At 41.0% G+C, this 26,662-nt stretch overlaps 1 protein-coding gene across 8 annotated transcripts in view; it reads right to left on the bottom strand.

Annotated features, from left to right (window-relative positions):
• The window catches only part of GRIP1 (glutamate receptor interacting protein 1), a 328,666-nt gene that overhangs the window by 155,393 nt on the left and 146,611 nt on the right, over positions 1–26,662 (bottom strand). Inside the window, exon 1 of one of the 8 annotated variants that reach the window (XM_055809293.1) lies at positions 5,299–5,440. The exons of the other annotated variants lie outside the window; for them this stretch is intronic. Coding sequence (XP_055665268.1) covers positions 5,299–5,353 — 55 coding nt within the window. The 5' untranslated portion in view covers positions 5,354–5,440. Of the gene's footprint in view, positions 1–5,298; positions 5,441–26,662 lie in introns of those variants that run through there. 8 annotated transcript variants of the gene reach the window in all.

Raw genomic sequence — 26,662 nt, 5'->3', positions numbered from 1 at the left:
TCATCACGTATGTGCTAATGGTTCCTGTTAAGGAAGGGCTGCATCTCTGGAGGTGGCCCTAGAGCTCCCGAATGCTAGCAGAAAAGAGTTTCCAGATTTTGCTTCCACTCTTTATTCCTTCCCTGCAGTCTGTTACTAAGTCAGAAGAAACACATAGTTCACTTTTAGAAATACAATCGAAAAAAATTAGGGAACTGGACAACTTGGATAAACACGTGTTTAGTATGAAAAACCTCAAAGCATACTTCCAAAACCCCAACTGAATGCACAAAACCAGCAAATTCCTGTTGACTGCCTATTCATATAACTTGTCAGCACACTTAGTTTTCTGAATGTTCAGAACTCATAGGGAACTAACCTATGTTCAAAAGTCCCTACAGATATTGCTACTTGTGATTCTTACTTCAAATCCAGCTGTTGACTCCGTTCTTTTACTGTAAATTTGTATTTTTATAAACAACTTAATGACAAAAAAAGACCACATAGTTAGAATTACTATTAAAATAAGGTACCAGCTGGCAACTTGCTGTCACAACCAGGGCTGATTCTCTGGAACACTGGAAAGTTTGTAATAAAATACTATACAGCCTCTTTGTCAAGGCACCATTTTAATTTCATGCCTTCAAAAAAATTTCTGGGTTTGCTCTTCTTGTAGTTGCTTGTGGACAAAGCAAAGTATAACCTACATCCAGTTACATTCAGAATTCATCCTTTGATGCTTTAGGCCTCTAACCAATTTTTAGATAACCGATCATCTTGTGAACTGGAGTGCACTATCCCCCATTTTAGGCTTGCTTTATTTCACTGTATCGGAAACATATTGGGAGCATAAAAATCTGCGTCTGCAGAAAGGATCTGTATGCGCAGTAGGTGATGAATTATCCTGAAGATACACTATAAAGCTTTGATGGATGAAAGGCAGACCACTCAGCTCCTTACACTATGCGCTGTGTAACAGCAGTTGACATCTTTATCAGAGTGCTCTTATTCTGTTTCCATTATAATAATATCCAGAATAATATCACTGATCTGGATATGTTAAAAAATACATTCCGGCCCCTTACAGAGAGAGAGATACATTTCTATATGCAACTTTACGCAGTAGACACAGCTTCCTAAAAGACCTGTTCTTGGGGCTAATAAAGGGAAAAAACGAACATGTCCGTACATAAATTAACCACCACCAAGGCTCTGTAATGCACTGCTTGAAAGGCAATTTTTAAACTATAAAGTGGTTAATTTAGCTGTAAACCTGACCAGCTTACACATTTCAGCAACTTTTCTCTATTGTACTACAGTGCTACGCTTAACATAATTACTGTAAATTGTGCAATTCTGGTTTAGCAGGTACAGTCAATGTAAGCGATTACCACAGACTCTTTGGTATGCGCAGCATACTGCTCAGTAGGGGCCAAGGTCTTACAGAAATAAATTTGGGGGGAAAAACCCCTAGCATTTCTCCACCGCACACTAAAAATTCTACAGCACAAGCAGCTGTACAGAGAACAGATTTGTGGTTGCGCTAACAACTTCAAATGTGGCATTTCCTCATATTCAACCGGTTCAAATGTGTTACCACTCTCTCTAAGCCCAGTACTTCTCATAGGGACATCTATAAAAATGGCTACTACTACAGATTCTTAATATAGCTTTTGGATTACCTTGCTCTTTTGGGATAGGAAAGAGATAAAAAATTAAAAAAACCCTCTTCTCAGTGCAAATTTTAGTAGCTAATATAGTAGAGATGATACCTCTTTTCAGAACTGCTTAACTACTTGCAACATTGCTTAAAATATATATACACATACACACACATATGCATATATATCACCAAAAACATATAGATAATCAACAATAAAAAGAGATTGGGCCAGCAATATTTCAGCTCAAAGGTAAAAGCAGGAGAGATTTATGCATGAAAGAAATCAGTTAACTACAGCACAAACTCCCATCCACCATAAACATTTTAACTGCTATAAAAAAAAAAAGTAAATTAAAAATAGCATAGAAACATCACACTGGTGTAGAAACAGCACACTGGTGTAGAAAACAGGATTTTTTTTTTTTGTTCTTAACTAGACAGACTAGATTGAAATTGAAATTCAAACCATGTCTCAGCATGTATGAGACAATGGTCTCACACAGCACCCTTCTTGCAAATTGCATCATCAAATAAAATAATACTTTTCTTCCATAGTTGCCTGTTAATGGATGCAAATATAGAGCTTTACCTAAGCTCGGTAACATGCAATTTCATTACTGAAAATGGACTGACCTTCAAAAATAAAGACTCACAAAACTGAAGTGTAATACACATTAAGGGAACTAATCTCATAGTATTTTGAATTTACTGAAAAAATAACTATCGTGCACATCTTGTTTGCCACATATTTTGCCCTAAGAGCATGTAGTTGATACAGTGGAAATACAGAGGATGACTTGGGTGTACAGCAGCCTCAGATGCAGTGGCCCTTGTACACAGAGGCTACATGGCACAGACCCCAAACCACCCCGTGATTCTACGACTGGGCCTGTGTCCTACCACTGGTGTAAGTTTGAGGGTAGAGGACAGAGAAGGAGACCAGTGTTCCCACGTGGAGATGATCTTGGCGTGGAGGACAAGAGAGGTATGCGTTGTCATGCTACAGGAAGGATGAGCAGCAGTGGGTCACTGACCAGGTTTTAGAGAGTGTGCCCACAACTATAGGGTATTTTTGCCTTGAAATTTGCTCGGAACACTTGATTTTCCTGCTGGAGATTTTAAAATGACAAAATAAGCATGTGTAGCAATACAAAGAGACACAGCTTTGCTTTTTCCTTGGAAAGGTTAAGATGAAGCACAGGAAGAGGGGAGTGTAATTGTTGTAAAACACAATATTGCCTGAACATCTCCCTGTTGGGTAGAATTGCTTTTGGACAGTCTCCAGTTGCCCACATGAGGCATTTCTTTTTACGTCCTTATCTAAAAGAACAACAAATGAAGTTACAAGCTTACTTTGTCAAGACAGGCATATGACATACACAAAAAAGGAAAGCAGGTATTTCCACTTTTTGATGTACAATTAAACACACGTGTGTAATCAATTAAAAATACAAGACACTAATCAAGTGTGCAGCATACCTGTTTCTTTTTACCACAGCAGGGCCCAAAAGAAAGTAAAGAAATTATTTTGGCGAACTGCACAAAGGTATAGCATCAGCACAGAAGAAAGAGACCCTAGCAGAGACAGGCTGGGGGAAAGTACTAACGCAAGGAAAATTGCTTTTGGGGCAAAGGAATTCAAGGAAAGCACCAAACCTCAGGACTAGCAAGCTAGAAGGGGAGGGGACCTCCCAGCTGATGCAGCAGCAGGAAATTACCAGCTGGTGGCATGAGTGGTGCCACACTAAAAACGTGAAGGTCCACCCCTGTCCTTAGCTAGCCTGATTGTGTTGAGCTGTCTATAACTGGTGCCTGAGATGCAAACCCCAAGGCCACAGAATGCAGAGGAGTTAGCTAAAAGAACAAGGGTTTTACTCAAAATGGTGCAAATTCAGGAGCCTATCAATTAGGACAGCAACTCCAGTCTGGCAAGCATAAGGATTACAAAGGAATATATGAACATACCTTTAGATTGCCTTTTTTTTTTTTTTTTTTTTAATCAATTGTTAATAGTAAGACAAGCATAAAACACACATCTTTAATGTAAAAAAATCAATAGCATCATGCTGGTTCCTATTGGGAGGGAGTGGGAGGAATGAGGAGTCTCAAAGGAAGTTAAGATTATTTCAAAGGAGAAAAAAAACCCACTACCCTGAATTCTGTTGAACGATGGAAGTGTGAAAGAATGAAGATGGCTATGATGTGTAGGAATATTGATTATTCCCGGGGAAACTGTATTTAAATGGAGCAACAACTCTCATCAGTGAGACACTAAATTAGTGCCCAGATCTGTCTTATAAAGACATCAACAGACAAAAAGATTCCTCAAACCAGGAAAAGAACACGCTGACTTCCAACCTGATAAATGCGTAACAGAGCTACCAAAATAGAAACATTTTACACAAAGGAGAAAAACAAGCATTACCCAGAACAGATTTGAAAGAGAAGCAAATCTACAGAGGAGGGGATGATTAATAAATATTTGAGTTCACATGTTTTGAACAACGTGGTCCCATACAGCAGTCTAAAGAACAGGAAAATGCATTTTGTAAGTTCGATTGAGATATTAAGCTCTTTTTCCATTATTGGCCTCATAGTATTAGCATCTTATTCTTTCATGCTTCTGCAAAATAAAATACTAATCGATTTTGAGCTATACTAATAATCAAAGGTTTCTCATTTTTTCAAGCTAGACTGATACAAACAGTTTCATTCACATACTGATGTGTTTCCAGCTGCACAATAATGGCCATTAAATGTTTCACAGTACCCAAGCTAAAAACCAGAAGCTTCTTGTTTGCAGACACATAATGCTATACAATGTTGCAAGTTTACGCAACAAAAATGAGCCTAAATCCCAAATCAAACCTTTTTACACTGAGAAGGAAAAATTAACAAACCGAACTGATTTTTTTAGAAGAAATTAAGTTATTTTTAGAAACTAAGATATGTTCATTTCTGAAGTGGGAAGGTACCTTATCCAGACAGAGGTTTTCACACAGCTGCTTTAATAATCACACAGGACTCAAGTAGAGAAAGATGCAAGTAGTATTTTAAAGTTATGAGCAATAAGACCAGAGGCTACAAAGATCTACAGTAACATAAAATGCACACTGCTCTAACAGGCAAATTAACTTCACAAGTGTGACATGTGAGTGCAGCCCTAAAAAAACACATGCTGCTGTCCATACTTCATCACATACAACAGTTGCTGGCATCTAAAGCATAGCTAGAAATCACTTACGAAAGATGTTAAACAACAGAAATTCATCCTGGATATAGGTCCTGAGTATCCCTGTCAGTGGTTCCCAGTAAGGCAGAGCATGCACTGACCCAGGAGGGACTCCTCTGAGTGGTTAGCAGAAATACAAAACAATTATACCCCACAATAACTTTAGCACTTCACTTGGGAAAAAAATCCTCCTTTTAGCAATGAAAATAAGAGGAAAACAGGAACCTATCTTCCTAGCAGGAGCACAGCATGGGACACGTAAGGGTTGTAACTGAAAGAGCCCCTACACCTTTCTGTATTCAGAGTTCTTTGTTGCCTGACAGTGAACTGGAAGGACGGTCATATTTAAAAGTAAAAACATCAGGCTGTGTCTCCGGAAGGCTGCAACAGAGCCCCTGAATGAATAAGAAGGAAAACACGTTACCTTTAGCAAGTCTCCTCAGGATTTGACAGCGGCATTTAAAAGAGACAGCTATCATTCTCGCTGCCTGCCTCCCCTGGCAAAGCGCGCTCAGGGCTCTGCTCGGGTGAATGCAGCAGAAGCCTGTGAATTCCTCCTCCCGCACATACCCAGCAAAGGTAGCCCCAGCGGGGAGTGACAAAGCTTAATTCCTCTTGGCTGATGCAGGGATCAGCTCTGTGTCATCCGGCAAATCTGTGTCGTTCACTACTACTACCACCACCACCACCTGCATGAGGAGATGAAGGGCTCACAAAGCACTGTTTCTTTAAAAGCTAGAAAGCATCCAGCTGCACACAGGGATGCAGATATCAGAGGGAGCCTTTTCCCAGTCTCTTGCATTCCCTGACCGTGCAGGGAGAGTGATGGTTGCCGTGCCAGGCAAAGGGCCCTGTGTTTCAGCAGACGTGGCAATTTTTCTCCTCTTCTCTCACATCTTTCCTTTCCCTTACACTTCCCTCTGGATAAATAGGACAAAACCACCAGGCATCCTACTTCTGGGGGAGAAGGAGCCTATTTTGAATGGAAAATACTCTAATCAAAGCACATTAAAGATTTAATCTGTAAGGAAGAAGAAAAGAAAAAGCCTGATTTTATAACCAGGAAAGCTTTTTGACAATTGTAGACAAGTATATTACAGCTATTGAAGCACAGACCACAGGGGGAGGGAGAGAGTCAGAGGGAAGTGATGGATTGTTGTGTGTGGGCAGGACCGCCAAGCATCTGATCACAGCAAAATAAGTAAAATGATGCTGCATAGAAAACACACAGTGAATCAGGTTTTCTCCCCTCACTAGAGAAGAGAGCAGCTTTTAGTGCACCTGAGAATTTATTTTGCCAAACATTGCACCATTTGTAAGATTTTGTAAGATTTCTTCAGCCTACCAGGAATTTTATGTCCTCTTATGCCTATTCAGACAGCAAATTAACCTGCTTTTACAATTCATTCAGGAAACGATGAAGTGGAGCACACTGCTTAAGGGAGAGCTCCATCCCATCTTTTATGAAATTACTAAAGGACAAATCCAACATTCTAAAAACCAAGCAAGCAAACCAAAATAAGCCATAAAGTTTGCCCGGTCAGATTTATGCACAAAACCCAAGTGCTGCATCAGATCCTCTCCTTTAAAACAACAGATAATTATTTCTTTGTCAAGACTTCTGCTTCACTTTGATGATATATTTAAAACTGTCCTCATACACCCTTGTCCTATTCACCTGCTTTGCTTACAAAATTGCTCAGTTTATCTTCTCCCATCTTTAATCCATCGCTATATTTACTGTTATGGTCCCGTGTTAGGGTGTGCATCTTCTACTGTCAGCTACAGAAAGCCAGGAGGAGGTATGGACAGCTTTCACACTTAGTGCCATTTCTCTCTCCCTGCCTGCTCCATGCTGCATCAGCAGCTCCAGGCTTGCCATCTTCCAATGCACTATTACAGTGATTGTTTTTCTTATTTTTGTTTTATTGGTTACAGCAACAGCCGTATTTCCAAGGCCAGGGTGAAACACTCCATCAGTACAATTGAAATTGCCCAGACAGGCCTGGTGAAAATTTATTTTATTTCGCTGTCATTAAAACCAGATAGGGGTAATAAAGTCATCTGTTCACCAACCTTGTTAATGCTTCCTAGCGGCTGTTGTACCAAACAGCTGTAAAATCCAACCAGCAGAAAAGCAGATGCACCTGAAGCCATGGGCTGATCATTCTGACCCTGCTGCTGCAGACCTCTGGCCAGGGATGGACAGGGCATGCAAGCAGGGCTGAAACCATGGGAAGAAGGTGGAGATTTAAGCCGGTGTAATTCAGTGGTCAAGAAAGAAAATGGAAAAATCTTGGGACTATCACGAAGGGGAAAATGGAGAGGAGCTCTGTACTGTCATTCCCCCATAAAGACGAAACCAAGAGAAGAGTAAGTGGCACTCTGCCTGCCAATATGCTTTTTGAGGAGAAAACTTGCCACCACTCTTTCTTGCCACCTCCCGGCTCAGGTAACAGGACTCCACACCAATGATACCAATCAATAGCACCTGTATTCAATTTCCTTTCCGCTCCACTGGAAAACTGTTCCAGAGACCATCACAAGGCTACAGCCCCAGCACGCAGCCCCTGCTCACAGCTCTTTCAGGTTTGAGATGCCGGAGCTGCCCTGAACTCACTACTCCCTTCCTGCAGACCAGCATCCAGAATCCTTATTACTGTCTTTTCCTCTGCCAGATGCTCCTCCTTGATGCCATAGATCTTGTGGTGCCCAGACAGACCCATTTAAACACCTTCCCTTATCTCAAGGTTAACCAGAAGATACTGCAAGATGATCGCTTAGCTGCCCTCATATTTGTTATTTGATTCTTCCCAGTCAATACAGACAAGGAAAACAGCATAGAGTCTGGGGTCAGCATCGTCTGCATCAGGCAGACAGGTCTCTGCTCCCACCTCTTCCAAGATGGACCTTCTCATTAGCTTCCAACAGCACAGCAAGGTGCGCCTGCAGTGCTCCTCATGCCCTTCAAAGAAGGTGTTTTTGGTGAGCAGCTCTCAACTCGAGTCTGCTTTTGTCTTCTCTCCTTCAGAGTGCAATTTTGACATCCTTCAGGACTTTTCCCATGCAGAGAACGGCAACAGAAAACACCATGAGAAAGAACTGCTCACTCCTTGCCTCTGTGATCTGACTCCGTGACTTACCCTGCTTCAGCCCCCTTGGCAGAGGAGGCAGAAGAGCACACTTCTGGAGCTAGGAGCCTGTGAAAACCAGCTTCAGATGTGGGAGAAAAATCAAGCCCTTCTGTAAGGACCTGCTGAGTCCCAATGGGATTATGTAAAAATGTATAAAACTGTAATTATGATACAGAAACTGTGATATATATGCAAAATGAGCTGCTGGCTTGGGTCAGATAGGGTTTTACTAAAAGAGAAAAGATGTAGTCCTTGATCCGAAAAGCTTATAGTATTGTTTACTACTTCATCTAGATTACGGATGCACATGCTAAATAGCCTCTCAAGCGCAGCAATAACCACTTCCAACCAAGTCAACAGGATGGTTTTTCGCTTATGTTTCTTCAGACAATTTTTCTGTCCTTGCATCACGTGCAGACTTGAATTCCTTAAAAAGATTTCCTAAGACAAAGATGTCGTACTTCAAGTACAGTACCGAATGTAATGATATAATGTATTTTACTGCAGGGTTTTTTCCAGGTTTTTCGTAGTTCAAGAAAAGTAATGCAGTTATTAGAACAATTTCTAAAATATTCACCAAGATGCACGCGGTTTTACTACCTTCTTGCAGAACAGCGATCATTAGGATTGCCAGAACTGTTCTTGCCTTAAAGTCCCGCTTCTGAATTGTATTTAAGCATACCTCAGGTATTCTCAACTGTTTAGAATATCCATATTTTTTGACCAAATTAAGGATTTTGTGATTATTAAATGTCTCAACTTTCCAAAAGTCAGCCATCATTTTCTGAGGTGTCAGTCATTCAGCTCTGCAGATGGACTCAACTGGTCGTTCAGGAGAAAAAATGGGGTAGCAGGTAAAAAAAAAAAAAAAGGGGTGGGAGTGGGGAATGAGGGGTGGGTGGGTAGGTGGAATAGGTAATGTAATATTAGGAGACAAAAACCTTCACACATACGGAAAACCAATTTATACCCCATATAACACAGGTTTAAGTCTTTAATAAGGAAAAGATGTAATTAGTAATTAACAGAGCTACAAATTTTATTACTATTTTCTCTGGGCTCATCTGTAAAAAACTTTTCATTTTGATCCTTTTGGACAGCAACGTGATTTTATATCACTTTTATTGCTGCACTCATTCTTTTCTTCAGTAGTCTGAAAGGTTATTTATAAACTCTAGGATAATATATAACACAAATATTTTCTAAACTCCATTTGTATTCATAAATGCTCAGTAGAGGGTCACTAGATGCAAGAAGCTTGTATTTCCATATGATAAGACAGGCCGTATAATATACATATCCTATTTAATACCATCTTCTGGTTCATCTTGTCAGATCACATTAGCTGAAAAAATGAATCCAAAAAAGTTAAGATTTATTACACTTCTCTGCAGGATAAAAGAAATTATGTAATGAAATTTCTCTAAATTAAATTGAAGATTATAAGCTTTATATAGCGTGACTTTTAGACAGAATCAGGAAATTTCTGTGAAAATACAGTATTCAATGAAGATTACAAATCCTGCAAAATATCAAAGTGTTTGGGAGAATAAAAGTAAGTTTGCCAAAAATGCAGTGTTTGCCCAGAAAACATGACTCTGATATTCACACCCTTGCATTTCATAGTAATATATACACCTGGAAGACACTTCTTTGTCAAATTCCACTCACATGTCGCATAAATATTCCCTTTCACACACCAACTGAGCAGCATCTTCAGACCACTTACAGCCCCCTCCCCTCTATTACATTAAGGGGGGTTTGTCCACATGAGCTGCCATAACTGGGTTTGGTTGTCACATGCTCTTATTTTCCTTTACAGGTCAATTATGTGTCACCACTCTGAAGGGGATGGACCGCAGACTACTCGGCCATAGCGATGTACACCAAAGACACAGACCTTTAAAAAACAGCCAACCCACAGGGTTCGACGAAGACAGGCATGTACTCAAACTACAGCCTCAGAAAACATTAAGGCAACCAGAAAGACAGAGAGATCTAATGTTTCATGTGTCAGGAAGACACAATGATATCTAGTGGATCAACCCACGTAAGAAAATTGAAATGAAATATTATGAAGTCTGAATGCATTAAGATTTTGTACAAAATATTTTGCTCCATCATTTTAAAAGACTCTGCTGTCACCTATCACATCATTCAAAAGTCAGATTTTTAAGGAAAAAGAGAACTAATTTACCTCTGAAAATAACAAACGACCGTATGGATACTTCTGTTTTGAAAACTGAAACATTTCCACCGTTGTATTTGATACCTTTTATATCAATCAAGAACAAGCAACAAAACCAAGAATCTTCATCTTAACAAAACAAAATCTGAACATCTTTCATCCCAAAGAGAAGAGTTCTATTCCCACACAGCAGCAGACGCAGTCAGTCCCGCACTTTGCAACTGATACTGCTCTATCACAAAGATCCTCCTTCACTACAGGGAAAGGGAATAAAAAGGAAAGTGCAATAAAACCACTCTGTATTCCCCAGTGCTCAGATTATCAGTGCAGACAAGTTGTCAGCTTCGTATAATTTGGAGGGTCTTGTAAATTTACATTTTTATTATACTAACTACAGCAGTTATTTTCTAGCTACGTTAACCACTTCTGCAACACTGTTGGGCAATTTCATGCAGACATTGCAGCAGAACACTTTACAGGTCAATTAAAGTCATAAAAGGTGCTCTGGCTTCAGAAGATCATCGCTGGAGAACATTTCACATGGAAAGGGCAGCATGTTGGAAAGCAAGGATATGTGTGTGCTGGAGGTGGCAACAGATGATGAGAATAAATCTGTTAACTAACCAAGTTGATGCCAAAACATGATTGCTGTGGCACCATACAAATACGGTACCTTCATTGCCTAGGAACAGATTAGTAAAAAATAATTCAGGGACTTTCTGGATAGAAAAAAAAAATAACTTACCAGCTCCAAGCAATGTTAGCCTTTTTGAACTGGCAGGTATTAAACAACTGGTAAAATCAGTCAATATTGCCATATTGTGAGATGGCTTTTTGTTAAAGCTTTTTATAATACAATGAAGAATCACACTTTAATTGATTTCTTTGGAAATCTGATTTAATGTAGTATTAAAGGAAACAGAATACATCCACCTTTATATTAAAATAACTCTCTAGTACATAACTCTCTAGCATAATGTAACAAACAGCATTGCCTACATTATCCTTCACAGTGATCCCACATCAGGGCTTCACAAAAATCTTACCAGTCCATATAAATAACTGGCAAAAATTAAAACTGTCCTTTTCAGTGAAAATACAAAGGTTGAGAGATGTTCCTTGCTGGAGAAACTGTCCTCAAAAGATCTTTGAGACATGGAGCGCAACTGACTTAATTCCAAACCTAATTTCAGTTGCTGGCAAAACATGCTGTTCACCTTTTCCCAAGTTTTCCTAGCTCCAAATCTGTGTTTAAAAATAATTAGGGACTTCATACAATCGTAAAATATGAAGATGCCACACGTACTACAAAAATCAGAAACTTTTAGTAGCACAAGTATGTTGCAGTCTCTCAAAGGTAATTTCAAGCACAGCCACAACTACCTGAGATTTAATTCAGAAAGAAGTCTCTTCATGAAACCAATAGCTTGTGACCCACTTCAAGTATCACTCCATTTCTAGTATGTATCTGTACCCTTCCTTTGGTTTGGTTTACAATGACAGAAAAGAGTGCTTACTTTCTGGAGCATTACAAGTAATTTGTCCTCTTGTCTTCAGAACCAGCAATTAGTAAAGAACCTATAATTTTTCAAAATATAACGAAATAAACCACTGTCGTTTGTCTGTTCTCCCAGCAGCAGCAGCAGCAAAAGGACTAGGTACCACCAACGGTACCGTGCCTTCCAGGATGCCTGTAGATCTCGTGGAGAGAAACAACAAGTAACAAACCCGTTCAGTGACCACAATCAGCCCAGCGTGGGCTCCTGCCAGCAACATGCATATAATTACAGGCTCTGGGATTTAACGTAATCTCAAAACTAAAGGATGACTCTGTCTTACAAGTAGCTGTCCACATGCTGTACTACATGGTTAAAGACTCCTGTAATTACAATTTCTGTAAGGCTTTGTACTTTGCAGAGGCTTTTTCAATTAATCAAAATGATGACCTTCCTACTGCTATATCAGTCTTTAACAAAACAAAGCTAAGCATTTCCTCCGAATTATTGTATTGGAAGCGGGGACAATATCTTACACGTAGCAGAAAACAGCTGGTTCGACTCATTTAAAAACAAAAAAAGATTATGACTCCACTGAAACCACTTGAACAAAAGTGGAATAATTATACCTCTCTCTAGCTATACTGCTTTCTTTCCATATTTTTATCAACCTATTTAGCAGCCGTGAAATTGGAATATCACAGTAGAAAATAAAATGTGTGTTTGGAGGGATGAGTCTTGAATATAATGTAAGGTCATTTATTCTACTACAAGAGAATTTTAGGAATTAACTCAGTAGGTTTTTATGTGCAAGTCTTTATATTCAAGATACTGTCAAAAAGGACAGCAATGGAAGATTACAGGTCTAGAGATGCAGCAAAAAGAAGGGATGGCACAAGCAGAGTTTCAACCAGCGACACCTCCAAGCCTCTGCAAGACGAATCCGCTGATAAACACAGTTCTACTCCTACCTGTATGCAAGCTGCAGGAAGACATGGTAGCAGCTGTTTTTCCAAAACAGAGTGGGTTTCTGTACTGGTATCAGGTACACACCGTATGTTTGCCTGTGGTGTGAGCAACAGCCAGCCAGCTGGCACCGACCACTGCACCTCCCCAGGCCACATCAGCTATTCATCCCAGAAGTAGAACTGGTGTGCCTGAAAACCAGAGGCAAATGGAAAATACAGAAAAACAGACCAGACATACACGACAGGGAAAAGCAAGCCATAGGGGAAAGAAAAAAACAGTATTCCAGTTTGAACAATGTGAGCTGACTCTCTCCGATTACGTGTTTATTGGATAGAGCTGTTAACTTGCTGGCAGGGGCACATTTTACTCTAAGTCCCAAACTTGCGCACCACTGTCCTGTCCCTGTGCAAGCTGTTCTACACAGTAACACCAGACACACAAGGGGGTACCACCCTGGAAGCAGATGGGTAGATACCGAGCAACCTTTGGGTTTGTTTGACAAATTAAAAAAATAACAGGACTGGTGTCATTCTACTGCTGCTGTAGGCTTGTGAACCTTGTAGTTTGCTGATCTCTGCAGGAAGAAATGGTCACTACCTTTCAATCCATTTGTCTGCAACGTACACACTAGGTCTCGGTGTACAGACCGTGCAAAGGCTTGGAGGTCACACTCCAGCACAATCCACCCCAGGCTTGCCCTGCATAGCTTCCGGGAATTTTTCATTTGATGATACAAAAATTTGACTCATTTGGAAATTTCACCATCTTCTGAGGACTGACAACCATCTGTCACTAAGGAAGAATGAAAAACATAGTGGTCTGTTACTGTTGTCTGGTTTAACACACAGGGAACAGGAAAGACACAGCAGAGTTGGGGTGAGGAAGGGAATCTTCCTGCCAAGTGAGAAGGTCCTTCTGTGCCTCCCTGGATCCTTCTGCATCATGAACATGCTCTGCTCCCCTACTGTCACCTGGGGGCACAACTGCACCCCATCAGTGCTGGCACAGCTGTGGCTGATGACATTTTACAAGGTTGGGTCCATGTGTTCTGCAGCCTCCTGAGACCAGCAGTGTCGGCACCCTATAGACTGAAGCCTAGCATCCACATCTCTGGCATCTTCTGAAACTATGAGCCTATTTGAGAAGGCACATCCCTGAAGTTTCCGTGCAAATACATCAGTGTTCAAAGTCTCAGAAAGAGTGTGGTATCATTGTACATCGGTGTGTCACAGCATACGGCCATTATCACTGACACTTCTGTACAGACTTTAAATCCCAAGCCTTTGTTTTAGGTGACAACTTTTAGAATGGAATTAATGATTAATTAAGGCATTCTGGATCACCATTTGAACTGTAACTGTTTAAAAGGCGTTTAAACCACTAAGCAACAATCGCTACTAAAAATAAGAACGGAGACCTATTGAGTCTTGTGTGCTCTTCCACTGCAGATGCTCACATCCCACCAGGGACTGCTGCACCACACAGGGCAGCACACTTTCAATTCACCAGCCTAGCTCAGGACTCTGAAATAAAGTGAGTTAGTCTCAACTAATTCTGTGTTACTACAACCAGACTCTGTCTGGCAGCCAAACAAGAGCTAGCCTGGGTATCTCCCAGTGCTGCACGCTGTAAAATCCTCTGAATGTTACCAAATACTTTTATCATAGTAGTTTAGTGAAAAGACACACAATTAAGCATCCAAATACAAGATGTAAGAACAAGGAACACAGACCACACCTGAAGCACTAGGGAGCATATCCTAGAATACGGTGACTCTGAAAATGACTGAGCAGACCATTCAAGGTAAGTAAATGAACAGCAACTGCAAGAAGAGGTTTAATGCAATCATTGCTTGTATAAATGAGGGAAATCTGTGTACAAATACTGAACAGATCGCTACTGGCCTTACGTAGGGAGACCTATACTAGAACCCAATATTCAACTCCAGGATCTGTGCCGGGTTTTGCTCAGTTTAGATTCGTCTGTTTGTTTTTAAAAGGTTGAAAAACAGGACAGAGAGCAGCGCAGAGTACCAAAAGTGATCTGAACAATCAAAATGCCTCATGCAGACTCAGCAAGCATAATACCATACTGGCAGAGTTTGGACAGTGACCTGATTACACTGTGCCTAAGAGCTATCATAGGAAGGATGTGCTGAGTGCTCCAGAGCTCCTCCATCACTTGATGGACAAGGGAGACAACGAGAAGCTGCACAGGCAAAGCAAATAAATGCTTGGAACTCTAAGCCAGTATAATTCAAACTAATCACCACCTTCTGATGGGAAAATTTACTGATAGATAAAACTATCAAAATGGTTCTCTGAAGAGCCACTGCCTGCTTGCCCTTCTGGAATAGGTATTTTTGCAAAACATCAGTTAGTGGACTTGCTCTAACAATAATACTCTGGATGCCACATCCTGCTTACACAGGGGATAATTTATCTTTTCTTGCCTTAGAAAGTGTACAAAGCAAAAGATCAGGTTGTGATGGCCTCCTGCTGTCTGCATCTACTTTAAATACTGCTTTGAATAAAAGAAATGGACACCATTTAAAATTGGAATGGAAGAGTCTCCAGGCTATTTTCATCCTTAAAATACTAATCAGGTCTGCACAATGATGAAAGTTATACAAATAAAATATGAAAACACAGGACTAGCTATGGAACATGTTTTATCAAAATATATAATTAACACTCAGATATAGATCTTCTAATCAGAATTCCTAATGTGTTATAAAAACTGTCCTATTATGCTCCAAAACTGCTGCACAATCTCAGAGTGCCAACACTTCAAGAGCAGGGAAACCCTGTCACACACCATCCGCATCTCCACACATCCCTTCCATTATGCTGTAAAAGAAAGGACAGGATCCACAGCAACAGATAGCAAACACGCAGATGAGAAGCAGCACAAAGCACAGTATTTACATCAGGAAAAGGGAACATCTCTGACATGTATGACTCAAAAGGAAATTATCACCATGCCTTGCTCTCAGGGAACAGTTAACAAAACAAATGGAGGAAAGGTTCCTTGGGAAGGGGTTGAAGTATTTGCAACATAAGTCTCAAAAGCGAAAAGGTTGATAAGCTCAAGCTTGTTTTAGTGTCATTCCTCCATGGATCATTAGTGTTTTAGTGCTGTCCCACCGCCATTTGTCACACTTTTAATACCTCCTCTCAAAAAAGTTCAAAACTTGGCCAGATAACGATAACACTTAAAAGTGTGTATTTATCAGCTCCACCACCACCACCACCCTTTTTTTTTTTCCAAATCAGAGAAATCCTGCAATCTCCTAAGGTGAACATAACATCATATACAATGATGATCGATAACACACAGGGAGCAGCTAAACACAGAGGTAAACCAATGCACTGTAAAACAACGAACAGCCCAACAGAAAACTAAAATATACCAGTCAACAAAACAAATGTTGCTCTTGGAAAAATAAAAGGATAACTGAAAAAACTAAAGCACTGGATATCTTCTTATAAAGAACAAATTCTTCCTGTATTGTTGTAAATTTATCACTTGTAAACAATCAAATTAGTAGTAACAAGTAATTATTTTAATTATTTTTCTGATAGTTCAACATTCTTACACAAAAAACCCTGTCACCCATTTCTTTTGCACTCTCAAGTATGAATTAATAGTTTAGTGACAGACATCAAACTTCAAGTGCTGTGTTACATTTCCACTAGCCAACTAGTAATTTTGCCTGGAACTTGCATGTATTTTTAAAAGCACAAACCACCCCACCTTGAATTCCTCACAAGTCCAAAGCTCTCAGCCTAACTTTAGGGGCTTGAGAAGAGTCACAGCCTGGGCTGGTCCAAATGTCCCAGCAAGCTGCCTGGGCTCAGAGGGGGCAGACGGGCTCACCAGCCACTGCCCACCTCTTGCCACCCCAGTGCCGCTCTGAATGCTGCCGCTTTGCTTCAGCATGCTACACAGCCAAAAGCCTTTTTAAAGACGTTTCACATGATTCAATAAATCTCAGTGAAAATTTCTCTAATTTTCCCCTTATTTTTCCACTTTTCTGCAACTATTGTGACCTTTCAGAATTTCTCAAAAGACTTTTCTTCTCCCTCCATAAATACCTGGGCTCTTTTAATAATTATCAATTGGATACAAATACGCTACATACATAAATTTTTATCTTTTCTCATAATACAGGTCTGAAATCCATCTGCTGATTTTACTGAACCCTTTCTGTTTGCTCCTGTGTTTCAGTATGAGAAGCAGCCATAATTTAATTTAATAGTATCGGTGCAGTCCAACAGACATTTAAGTAGAGGTAGTTACTTTCCTGTGCATGTGACATGCCCTTTCTTATTACAATATCAGTAACTCCTTTTTGCAAGTATTACTGATATTAGTCTGCAGCAAACAGCTGCCATTTGTCCACATGTCCCAGTCCCTCTATGCACCACTGTTTTCCCAGCTTTCCATTCATAGAATATCATCGTCTTGGATTATTTCCCCATAGGTGCATTAATTTGTCAAGTCATACAACATTCTTCTGCATATTACACATTTCTAGTTGTTTTAAAGACTAGTTAAACACATCTCTACTCTTATTACTATGTAGGTCTCCTCATCTAATTTTATCTGCTACTTTTATCAACAGTTAATGAGGTTCTTAAGTCACTACTGCCTTTGTTAGCCTTGAGTCAATTCCTGGGGGTGTTTCTCAGCCAACTCATTTTGAGGTAATTTTCCCTTGTTAAACCATGAGCGTTTAAAACTTGCTGAACACGTCAAACAATCCACAAACATCCTGAAGTATTGCACCAAGCACTAGTATTTCTTCCAACAACTGTATTATATTCCAAACTGTGATGGAGTTTATTATTTACAAATCTATACTGCTTATTAACTATGGTCACATTATCTTTAAAAACCTGAAATTCCTCTCCCTCTTTAATGTTTATTCAATATTTATTTCATTACTGAAATTTTATAGAAGCCAGCATTAAATTAAATAGAAGACTGTGGCCAAAGGCACTTCTCTCTTTATTTTCCTCTTCTCTTTTTAAATGCATGCATTAATGTATTCCGTGGCATGTCACTAGCTTTCCATTCAAACGTAAGGTAAAAGTCTACCTGGATGAGCACAAACGGGTTGCATCTATAGATACCAGAGATCATTGTGTTCACAGCCAGAGACAGAAAGTTGGCAATACTGTACACTTTAATTTCATCGTATTTGTTCATGTGTCACAGGCTTTGTGAAAACTGGTTTGCACAGCAATTGCTGTAATGCACTTACTTCCCGCCTCCCCCCCCCAACATACATTTAGGTTTGCATCATGCCAGCTGCTGCACTTCAGCAGTGAAAATAAACTTTGTACCACAAAGGGAAAGCTGCGTATAGCTTCTCTCTATGAACTTCCTTGGAAAGAGCTACATAAACTTAATTGATCAAAAGGGAGTCACAAAAGGATGAAATATTTCACAGAGGCATATGCTAATGGTACTGCACCAACCTCCAAGACCTGCTGCCTTACCGGAAAGGTCCATAAAACTGTTGAGGTGATGGAAATACTCCCAAGCTGCCGCTTGGAATGCAGAAACAGGATGGTAACAATGCCATTTATTTATTTATTTTAAAAATAAGGCAAGGAGAAAGGGGCCTGGGCATTTTAACAGGAAATTAGAAAGCTAGCTGATATAAATTCAGCACCTATCAAAGCTTTAACAGCCCAAGTTCCCCTCCCCCTGCTCTCCATTCCCGATCTCTCGGCTGCATCCGAACTCTCACAGTGCTGCTAATGGATAAAAATGGAAACAAATGTATGCAACAAATCACAGCAGGCTCCTGTGCCAGCTTCCCCCTCCTGATTCATCAGACCCAGATCTTCATACTGCTGCTAGGTATTAAAATCAACGTATTGCCTCTTCATTATTGTCATTATTTCTCTTTCACTTCAGAAGTTTTCTTTCCTTCAGATTGCTGCCTGACCAGCTTGTCAGGACACATTTAAATCAATATTTTGTGTGTATGTGCATGTGCTGTGCATCTGGATGCCACCTCATTACCATCTGAATTCCTATCATTTCTGCTGGGGCATAAAAACGTATGGATAAAAATCATGTCAAATGACAGAAGATTACAGCCATCTATCTCCATCATTTAAAAATCTGAAGTAACTGTAGATTTTACCATCAGCTCGTTTCATATCCGATAAGAAAACCTAAATAAAGATTGAATGCAGCACTTTCCGTGATGCATGAAAACGCAATGCAGCTCAGGCAGAAGGCATTAAAGATTCATCCTCTACTTGGCCAGAACTGGGGCTTCAAGCTGCTTATATCAACACTGCCTACCACACCTGGGGCTTACCTTCCAGATGATGGAGGAAACCCCTAATGGTGCCAACTGTCACCAGGGAATTCAGACATTCTGAGTCAGGTGAGCAGTAACTCTTGGGGAGGGAGAAGCCCTTCTGAGAGCAAATGCAACCGAGACAGACTGTGTTTATGGAGCAATTGCTGTCTCTGGTTGAGTTCCAGGTCAGAAAATTTCTGCTAGTACTGTGGTCTGGCAACAGGGATGCTGGCTTCTGCAGCACAGCCAAATGCGTGCTGGAGGAAACGAGTGAGGCTGCAGGAAGTTATGATGCACAATCCTTGTATATCATAAAGAAACAAAGTGTAAAACAACATATAAATCGCAAATCTCTCCTTGCCTTCATTTGGATACAAAAAGCCTCCAAAAAAGGAAGCATCTTCTTAAGTTGTTCATAACACAAGTACCCACTGCACTCCCTCCTTTTAAAAACATGCCTCTGTCTTGATTTTTCCTTTTAATTAGAAACACAACATTCTTCTGAAAAAGGTGTTTTATTTATGCCAATTCATGTCTTACTGACATGAAGATGAGCCTACAGCTACTAATGCCATTTTCACATGAGGCTTCAGTAAGGATGCTAATTTTTCTCCAAAGTGTAAAAAAAAAAAAATTAATTTAAAAAATCCCCTAAAAATAATAATCCACATTTACACACTCACCCACACACAGAGGAAGCACCTCTTCCACTGACATGCTGACTTCTGGCTGTGCATTTTAAGTTTGTTAATCTATGAAAAAGAGTTGACCGAGGACTCTTCGCTTGGGGGATGTCCTGAGTTGGTGCACATAAAATAGCCTTTTGCTGGATGCGTGGTGCTGCACTTCCCACTGGTGTATTCCCAGGCATTTTAAGTTGACAGATTTGGGATGTACCTGCACCTGAGGTGTAAACCAAATCTTTTCCCTGCCTTTTGCACAAATATGGGGCAGATATTAAAAGGACTACTTGGCAACCTGGAACTATTGAATCCACTACTTCCAGATGCTACCACCAAAAGCAGAGAGGAAAAGTAAGCCGTTTTCATAAATTTTGAAGTACCTCATTTATATTCATTTTGCCTGTTCTTTCTTAGCCTGTTTTCCCTTTGTCTGATAAACGCACATATAAACCTCGACCACAAAATACAAACCCCTTCAAATAAAGTATCTGGGTCCCCTATCAACACTGAACATTTATTATTCTTTTTAAAATAAAGCCTGGAAACAAATCCTGCATTGACAGTATCCCTTTAAGGTCTGAGCAGAGGTACGAGTTCCTCTCTCTACTTATTTTCATGGGAACTACTGGCCCTAGTCTTTGATGCAACACCTGGAAGCCTGTGTGAATAAAGACATTCACTGATTTTTTGCCTTAAAGGACTGAGTTTATGAACTACAGCTGTAATACAACAGACTCCAGCACTGAGGTGATCAGAAGCACAACAGATGTCTCATCCAGAATTTGTAGTTCTGGATCCGGTTCTTGGCAAGATCCAGAGCCCAAGGGCCCTTATTCTCTGTTTTCGCAGTTAAGCCAAAGAGGAGCAGGAAGAGGGGTAGGACCATACTGAAATGCCTACATGGAATCTGGAGTTCAATTGAACAGAGAGCTGCAACCCAAGAGAAGACTACCCACTCTGAGCAAAAGCAGAGACAGAAGATAAAATGGCAGAAAGGACAACAAAGGTTCGTCTTCTCATCAGAGTCGTTAATATTCAGTTTATTCCACATGAAATATTTGTTTCAAGGGACTGAATAGCTCAGAGGATTGACTTTGATTTTTGGGAGGCTTTCATTCGTAAAGCTGTCAGCATGGATCCAGCTGAGGGAGGTACTGATGGATAGTTTCTAATATCTAAGAGTTGTTTAGTGGCGCATGACAAATGACAAAGCAGTTGCAGAGTGAGTTACATAGTGAGTCAGCAGTCCTTTCCCAGAAGGTTCAATACTAATTAAGAGGCAACTCAACACCCTTTGTGCAAGGCTGCTTGGAAACTTATGCTCAGATATCAGAAACAAGCCACAACTGTACTAAATACCTTAAGCTTCAGCATGGAAATAAGTAACAGCCCTACAGTTATATCATAGTGCATCCCTCAATCCCCCCCTTATGGTTTTATTCAAACAGTTCATTTAGCATAGTTATGTGATGCCCGAGTAACAAAAAGTCACTTTTTTTTTCACTCAAAATTACTGTCAGTGTTGAAACGTTCACCTTTTATTTTAAAAAGCACTTTGATGGATGGGCTCCTTCTCAAGTCCATCACACAATCCAATAAGCACAGCCATATGCTAAGCGCGACTAGGGACGCGGTCCCGCAGGGAGGCACGGAGATATGCTAGTGCACAGCTCACCTCCCGGCTCCCTGGGCACGACAGTTCAGGCTGGGAGCAAGCCCCGACTTTGGTTGCCGCAGAAAACTCTGCCATTAGCAATGGATTTGAATGATGGTTTGTATCACATCCCTTCTCCATTTAATGTAATGCTGAGACCAACCAGCTCATTTCAGTCACATTCAACAAACAGACAGAGACTGCCAGAAAAAAAAAAGGCTCCCCCCCCCGCCTCCTCTTTTTTTTCTTTCAGAGTTGCACTGGTCACAGCGAGTGATGAGTAGGAACAACAGACACCCACAACTCACCCTCAGCCTTTTGCAGCCTTGTCTCCTCTTTTTAATCCATGCCAGCTCTGCCCCAGTCACAGTGCACTTGCCTGAAGTACTTCAAGCACTGCAAAATCCTGCCTTGGGGGCACCAGTTTCTGATCCTTGGCTTTTTGTTGAATGCAAAAATCCTATGAAAGGACTCATGTAAAACTTGTGCTGTGGGTTTACCAGCACAAGAAAATTGCATTTCAGGGATGGGACATACATAATTGCAAGGAAATGAGTTACAGCAAAATGGCAGCAAGAACTAGTGTAATAAAAACCAGGCTCAATTAAAACTTACAGTAACAACACAAGGAGAGATACAACGTGATGCACATTAATAGGCTGCTCGAAATCGCAGCACAGAGATACAGGAAGTCATCTCCTGAAAAAGCTAACAAATCATTTAGTTAACAAGGAAAAGTCATGTCTTTGATCAATGGGATCTAAGAACTATAATTCAGCAGAAGATCCATATCATATATGCTTCACAAAAGGCTACTGTGTTTTAGAAAATTGCTCTTTTGGGGTGTATTTTTTGTTTTGGTTTGTTTATTTTTTAAATACTATGAAAAAGCGTTTGCTGTTGGTTTGTTGTGGTTTTAATTTTTACCACCAGTGTTCTTTTTGTTCCATTCTTCAGATAATATTTAAAACATCTCCCTGGCATGCGTGACAAAATCTGCAATTCCATCCTTCCTTTCTTTTTCCAGCTGCTTGTGAACCATGTGGTATTTCATTCATGAATGGAGAGTACATGTGAATTAAGTCAATAATGAACCAGCTTACAAAAAAACCACCCAAAAAACAATGAAACCACACAAAAAACCCAGACACAAAATAAGAAACTTAGTAAGACCCAATAAGAAACTCAAAAACCCAGCTTTGTAAAAGTAGCTCTTGTAAATTTTACTATACCAAAAATAAGTCTCCCATTACTTTTTAAACCTGACCACAAAGAAAGTTTTTTTCTCAAACAGAAAACATAGCTTTTTTGTCTTTTATACTGCTGCAGCACAATCAAACTAGCAGGCTGCAACAAGGCTTTACTGTTGGTCAGATTCTACTGTACATACTGTATCTCCTTCCTCCACAGGCCAGACCACACTACTCCTCCTCCATCCAACCCCCTCTCCCACAATCCTCAGGGCTATTTAACCACTTAGCAGGAACGAGCTACAGCTGCACATCATCCATGTCAATCAACACACTGCCTCTGAGGCAAGGCCACAGCTGCGTGTTATCAATGCTGATCAACCCACTGCCTGCATTCCTCTACATTACACCATGCCTCTATTGAAAAGCTGTAAGAGTTCACATCTCAGGAGAAAAAGCAATTCGGTGGATTGTTAGATTTGTGACCATATAAATCCTCTTCACAGCATTTTTTTCCAAGTTGATTTTCAAGGTTAAGGGCTGTTTCCCATACTCCTCTGCTATGCTGGATTATTAAACAAGTGTCATAAAAGAAGGTTTTGGTTTTGTAAGAAATTAAAAAGAGGGGTTTTTTCATACCTTCAGGTATCAATATGCTACAGTACACATACCCAACATCAGAGCACTGGTGAACTTGCTGCAAACAAAAATCCCTGACAGTGCAGAAGCTTCCTTCACCCTACGCAGGGTGCAAGAAACAAGCTGTCAGGGAAGGCAGCTGTATTTTATTTTGTGCATCACAAACAACTTTGGGGGAACACCTATTCAGTTTACATTTAGTCAGGTTCTTACAGAGCTCTTTTTTTAGAATCTTTTGGATGCTGCTCAAATGAAGGTTTCCTCCTCTACGGCCAAGCCTGTCTCCTCCCCACTTTCAGTTTGTTGAAGATGCACCAGAGGAAAGCGCACCTGGACGTTTCTGCACTGAGCGCCTGCTGGGAAGACAAGACTGAGAACCCAAGATTGCTCCATGTTTGGAAAAGGAAACTGAGAAGGCTGGAAACGTTTCAAATCCTCTCTGACATAAACGGCTTTCAAAACTGCCTTGGAGAGTGTTCCTGTCACTGCCAACACACTGCTGCTCTCATGTCGCAGACTGGTCCACTGCACCCACTGGATGGATTCCTTACACTGCTCCAACACCTGTGACGAGGTTGTGTTTTACCTCCCCCAGGCTTAGGACATAGCATGTCCTCCAACAGCAGCATGGGACTTGAAGTGACACATGCCATCAGATGCCAGAGCAGTGACTGGGAAACAAACCAAGTGGCCAAAGCACAAAACCCCATTAGTCAGAACTATGTAAAGATAAACAGGAATGTTTTCCAATAAGACATTACGAAGACTGTTTTAGTTATGCCAAAGCAGCACTTAGGGCTTCTTTTTGAAATGAGACTGTTTTTTTTAATACCTCAGGAAACCCTAATGCCGCCTCCTTCCCCAAGAAAACAACCAACCCAGGAGACAAAGTCATAAATGTGGAACAACTGCAACCTTTCAGCCTATAAGAGGACCATGTTCCTCTCGATCAGGTGGAGCGGAGGTGATGGTATCCACAAGTTTAAAGCCAGATTCTGCCCAGCAGATGGAGAACAAGAGCGTCCCATCACAATCTGAAAAACATCTTGCACCTTCAAGGAGCAAGAAACGCTCATTCTAGGTGTTAGGAATGAGTAAGATGTGACAGAAGCTCCTGGATCCCAGGATCTAGTCTTCTGCTTTGGCCATCACACCTCCTAATGGCCTCCCTTACAGCCAGCTCCATCTGGTAGGCACAAAGCCAGTGCTGCTGGGTGCAGCAGCTCTTCCTCTGCCAGGGGATGACTTCCTATAACCAGCCCTTTGTAGCTGCTTCCAGCAATGTGTCTGCTCCCACACCTGTGCTCCAAGCACTGTTTCAAGTCCTAAAAAGCATGAAAAAAACCTGTTGGAGACCCAGCTTTCCTCCTTGCCTTTCCCTCCTACCAGAGCTTCGGAGCCAGAGGAATGGAGCTTCCTCCAGCCTTCTGCCACCAAGGCACAAGTGGTGACAGGAGAACAAGGATCCTACCACAGGGACTGGCCACCTCGCTGCCACCTCCTTCATTTCCCGCTGAAGTCTCTAGGGTGGATCAGTACAGAAGAGCTGGCCACCCCATGCAGTGCCCTACCCCTGCAGCCCGCTGCTGCCCTCTGCTCCCACAGCTGAAGCTCCAGATCCTCCTGGCAAGGGCAAGAACAAGCCTTTTCCCCTAAACGTCATAACCTGCTGCTCCGCCTTACCTACCGTGGCACCAAGAGGGATCATTTTAAGTGGCAGAACTACAAGCATTTAAGACTTGTAAAACAATAATTAGTAATGGCTGCCTGATAAGTTCACAAATATTATGAGGGAGAAGAAAATTGGCATGTTATGGCCAATCGCCACATTGGCGCAAAACATTGGAAAAAGCAATTGTAATGACAAGGAGTTTGGCATCAGGGCTTGCTGTGACAATGTTCTTCTAAAGACAGGGCAGATATTTTTTTTTCTTTTAACTGGGATTTTTTTGGTGTGGCTTAAAAAAGGTTTTCTGTGAACAGAATTGAGTAATAAAGACCTTATTTTGCTAAATGCTCTACATATTACCAAAATTACAGCAGAACAGTGAAAACTGTCATCTTGCCTGATGTGTCTGCAATAAAGTGATAACTCTCAAAACTCTCTCCCCCTTCTATTTAAAAGTGAAATGCGGTGACACAACTGCATTTATTCACTTTTTTTTTCCCCCCCATAATTCCTATCAGGTTTTTCTCAATAGGAAATTCATTTCTGCAGCATACAGAGAAGACGAGTATGTATGCACACGTAGTAGACAGAGCCAACACACCTCCAGACCCATACCCAATTCACAAGCACTCCCCACACCCCCCGAAAAGTCCCAGATCAGTGTCCATCGACTCCCTCTACTGGCAAGAGAAGCCACTTTTGTCTTGCAAAAAAATTACACTTTTGCTGGCTTTATAACTTTTGACCAGCATACAAAAATGACAGTCTTAGTCACGTTAGGCAGCTTTGAAAGGTGGCGGAGGGGGAGACACAAAAGCAGTAAATTACAAAAAAAGGCAATCCCGAACACGAACACTGCGGTACACTAAGCCAAACCATACCCACTGCTTGTGAGTGGCTGCTTTGCAGCGCACGTTTGCAACCAGGGTAACTTAGAATCTAAGCATCTTCCTAGTGAATTCCAGATAAGTCTAAAATAAGTATCCAGTATGCATTTTAATTGTGGCTTACACAGCAACGTTCATGGAAAGGAAACTGGGCTCTGCGTACTCTTTGCTCCAGGTGACATTTCCAGATTTTCTTATTAAAGCCAGCCTTAAATAATGTAAGATTCATGAAACAGTATATTGCGTTCCATTTAATATATCTATGGAATTCTCTAAACAAGAAAATCACTACTCACATTTTACTCTGAAACCAGAAAGGAGAGAGGCTGGATATGCATGAGGGAGCCTGAAGGGCTGCAAAGCTGCCCCAGCCCTACTGTCTGTCTGCTTTACTCTTCCTTGGATGTAAGGGACCAGCCAAAACCATCTGGGAGAGGTGACCAACCAGTCTGCTACATTTTCACCTAGATGAACTAACAGACAGTCCCATTCCTTACTCTGTCTTTACTGTTTAATAAAATGAATTCTTATGACCTGCCTCTCAATTCAAACCTGTGAACTGCTATCTATTGGATTTTTTTGCGTGACATCACAACATTTCATGGAAACGTGTTACTATAAAGCAATGCTCACGCTATGTCCATAAACGTGAGCATCCAACAAACCCTGTTACAGACCAATTTAGAAAAGTTTGGAGAGGGAAGGTGAACAAACATACCACATGCATAAAAGCCCCTTTTAATGCTTCTCATCCCCTCTTATCCCCTGCACTCAGGTGCTAGCACCGCAAGGCACAGCATGCAGGAGAGAGGAACCCTGGTTTCTGAGGTGCCCTGCCAGGGTCTCCAGAGGCACAACGGCATCCCACGTGCCGACAGAACTACAGGGAAAGTGGCACAAAACAGTAGCCAGAAACCAGGAGGGACAGGGACCCTTCATGGGAGATTGCTA

The sequence above is a fragment of the Falco peregrinus genome, chromosome 6 (genome assembly GCF_023634155.1).
Source record: "Falco peregrinus isolate bFalPer1 chromosome 6, bFalPer1.pri, whole genome shotgun sequence".
Taxonomy (NCBI): domain Eukaryota; kingdom Metazoa; phylum Chordata; class Aves; order Falconiformes; family Falconidae; genus Falco; species Falco peregrinus.
The sequence above is the reverse complement of the archived record's forward strand: the minus strand, read 5'-3'. Positions and strand labels throughout refer to the sequence as shown.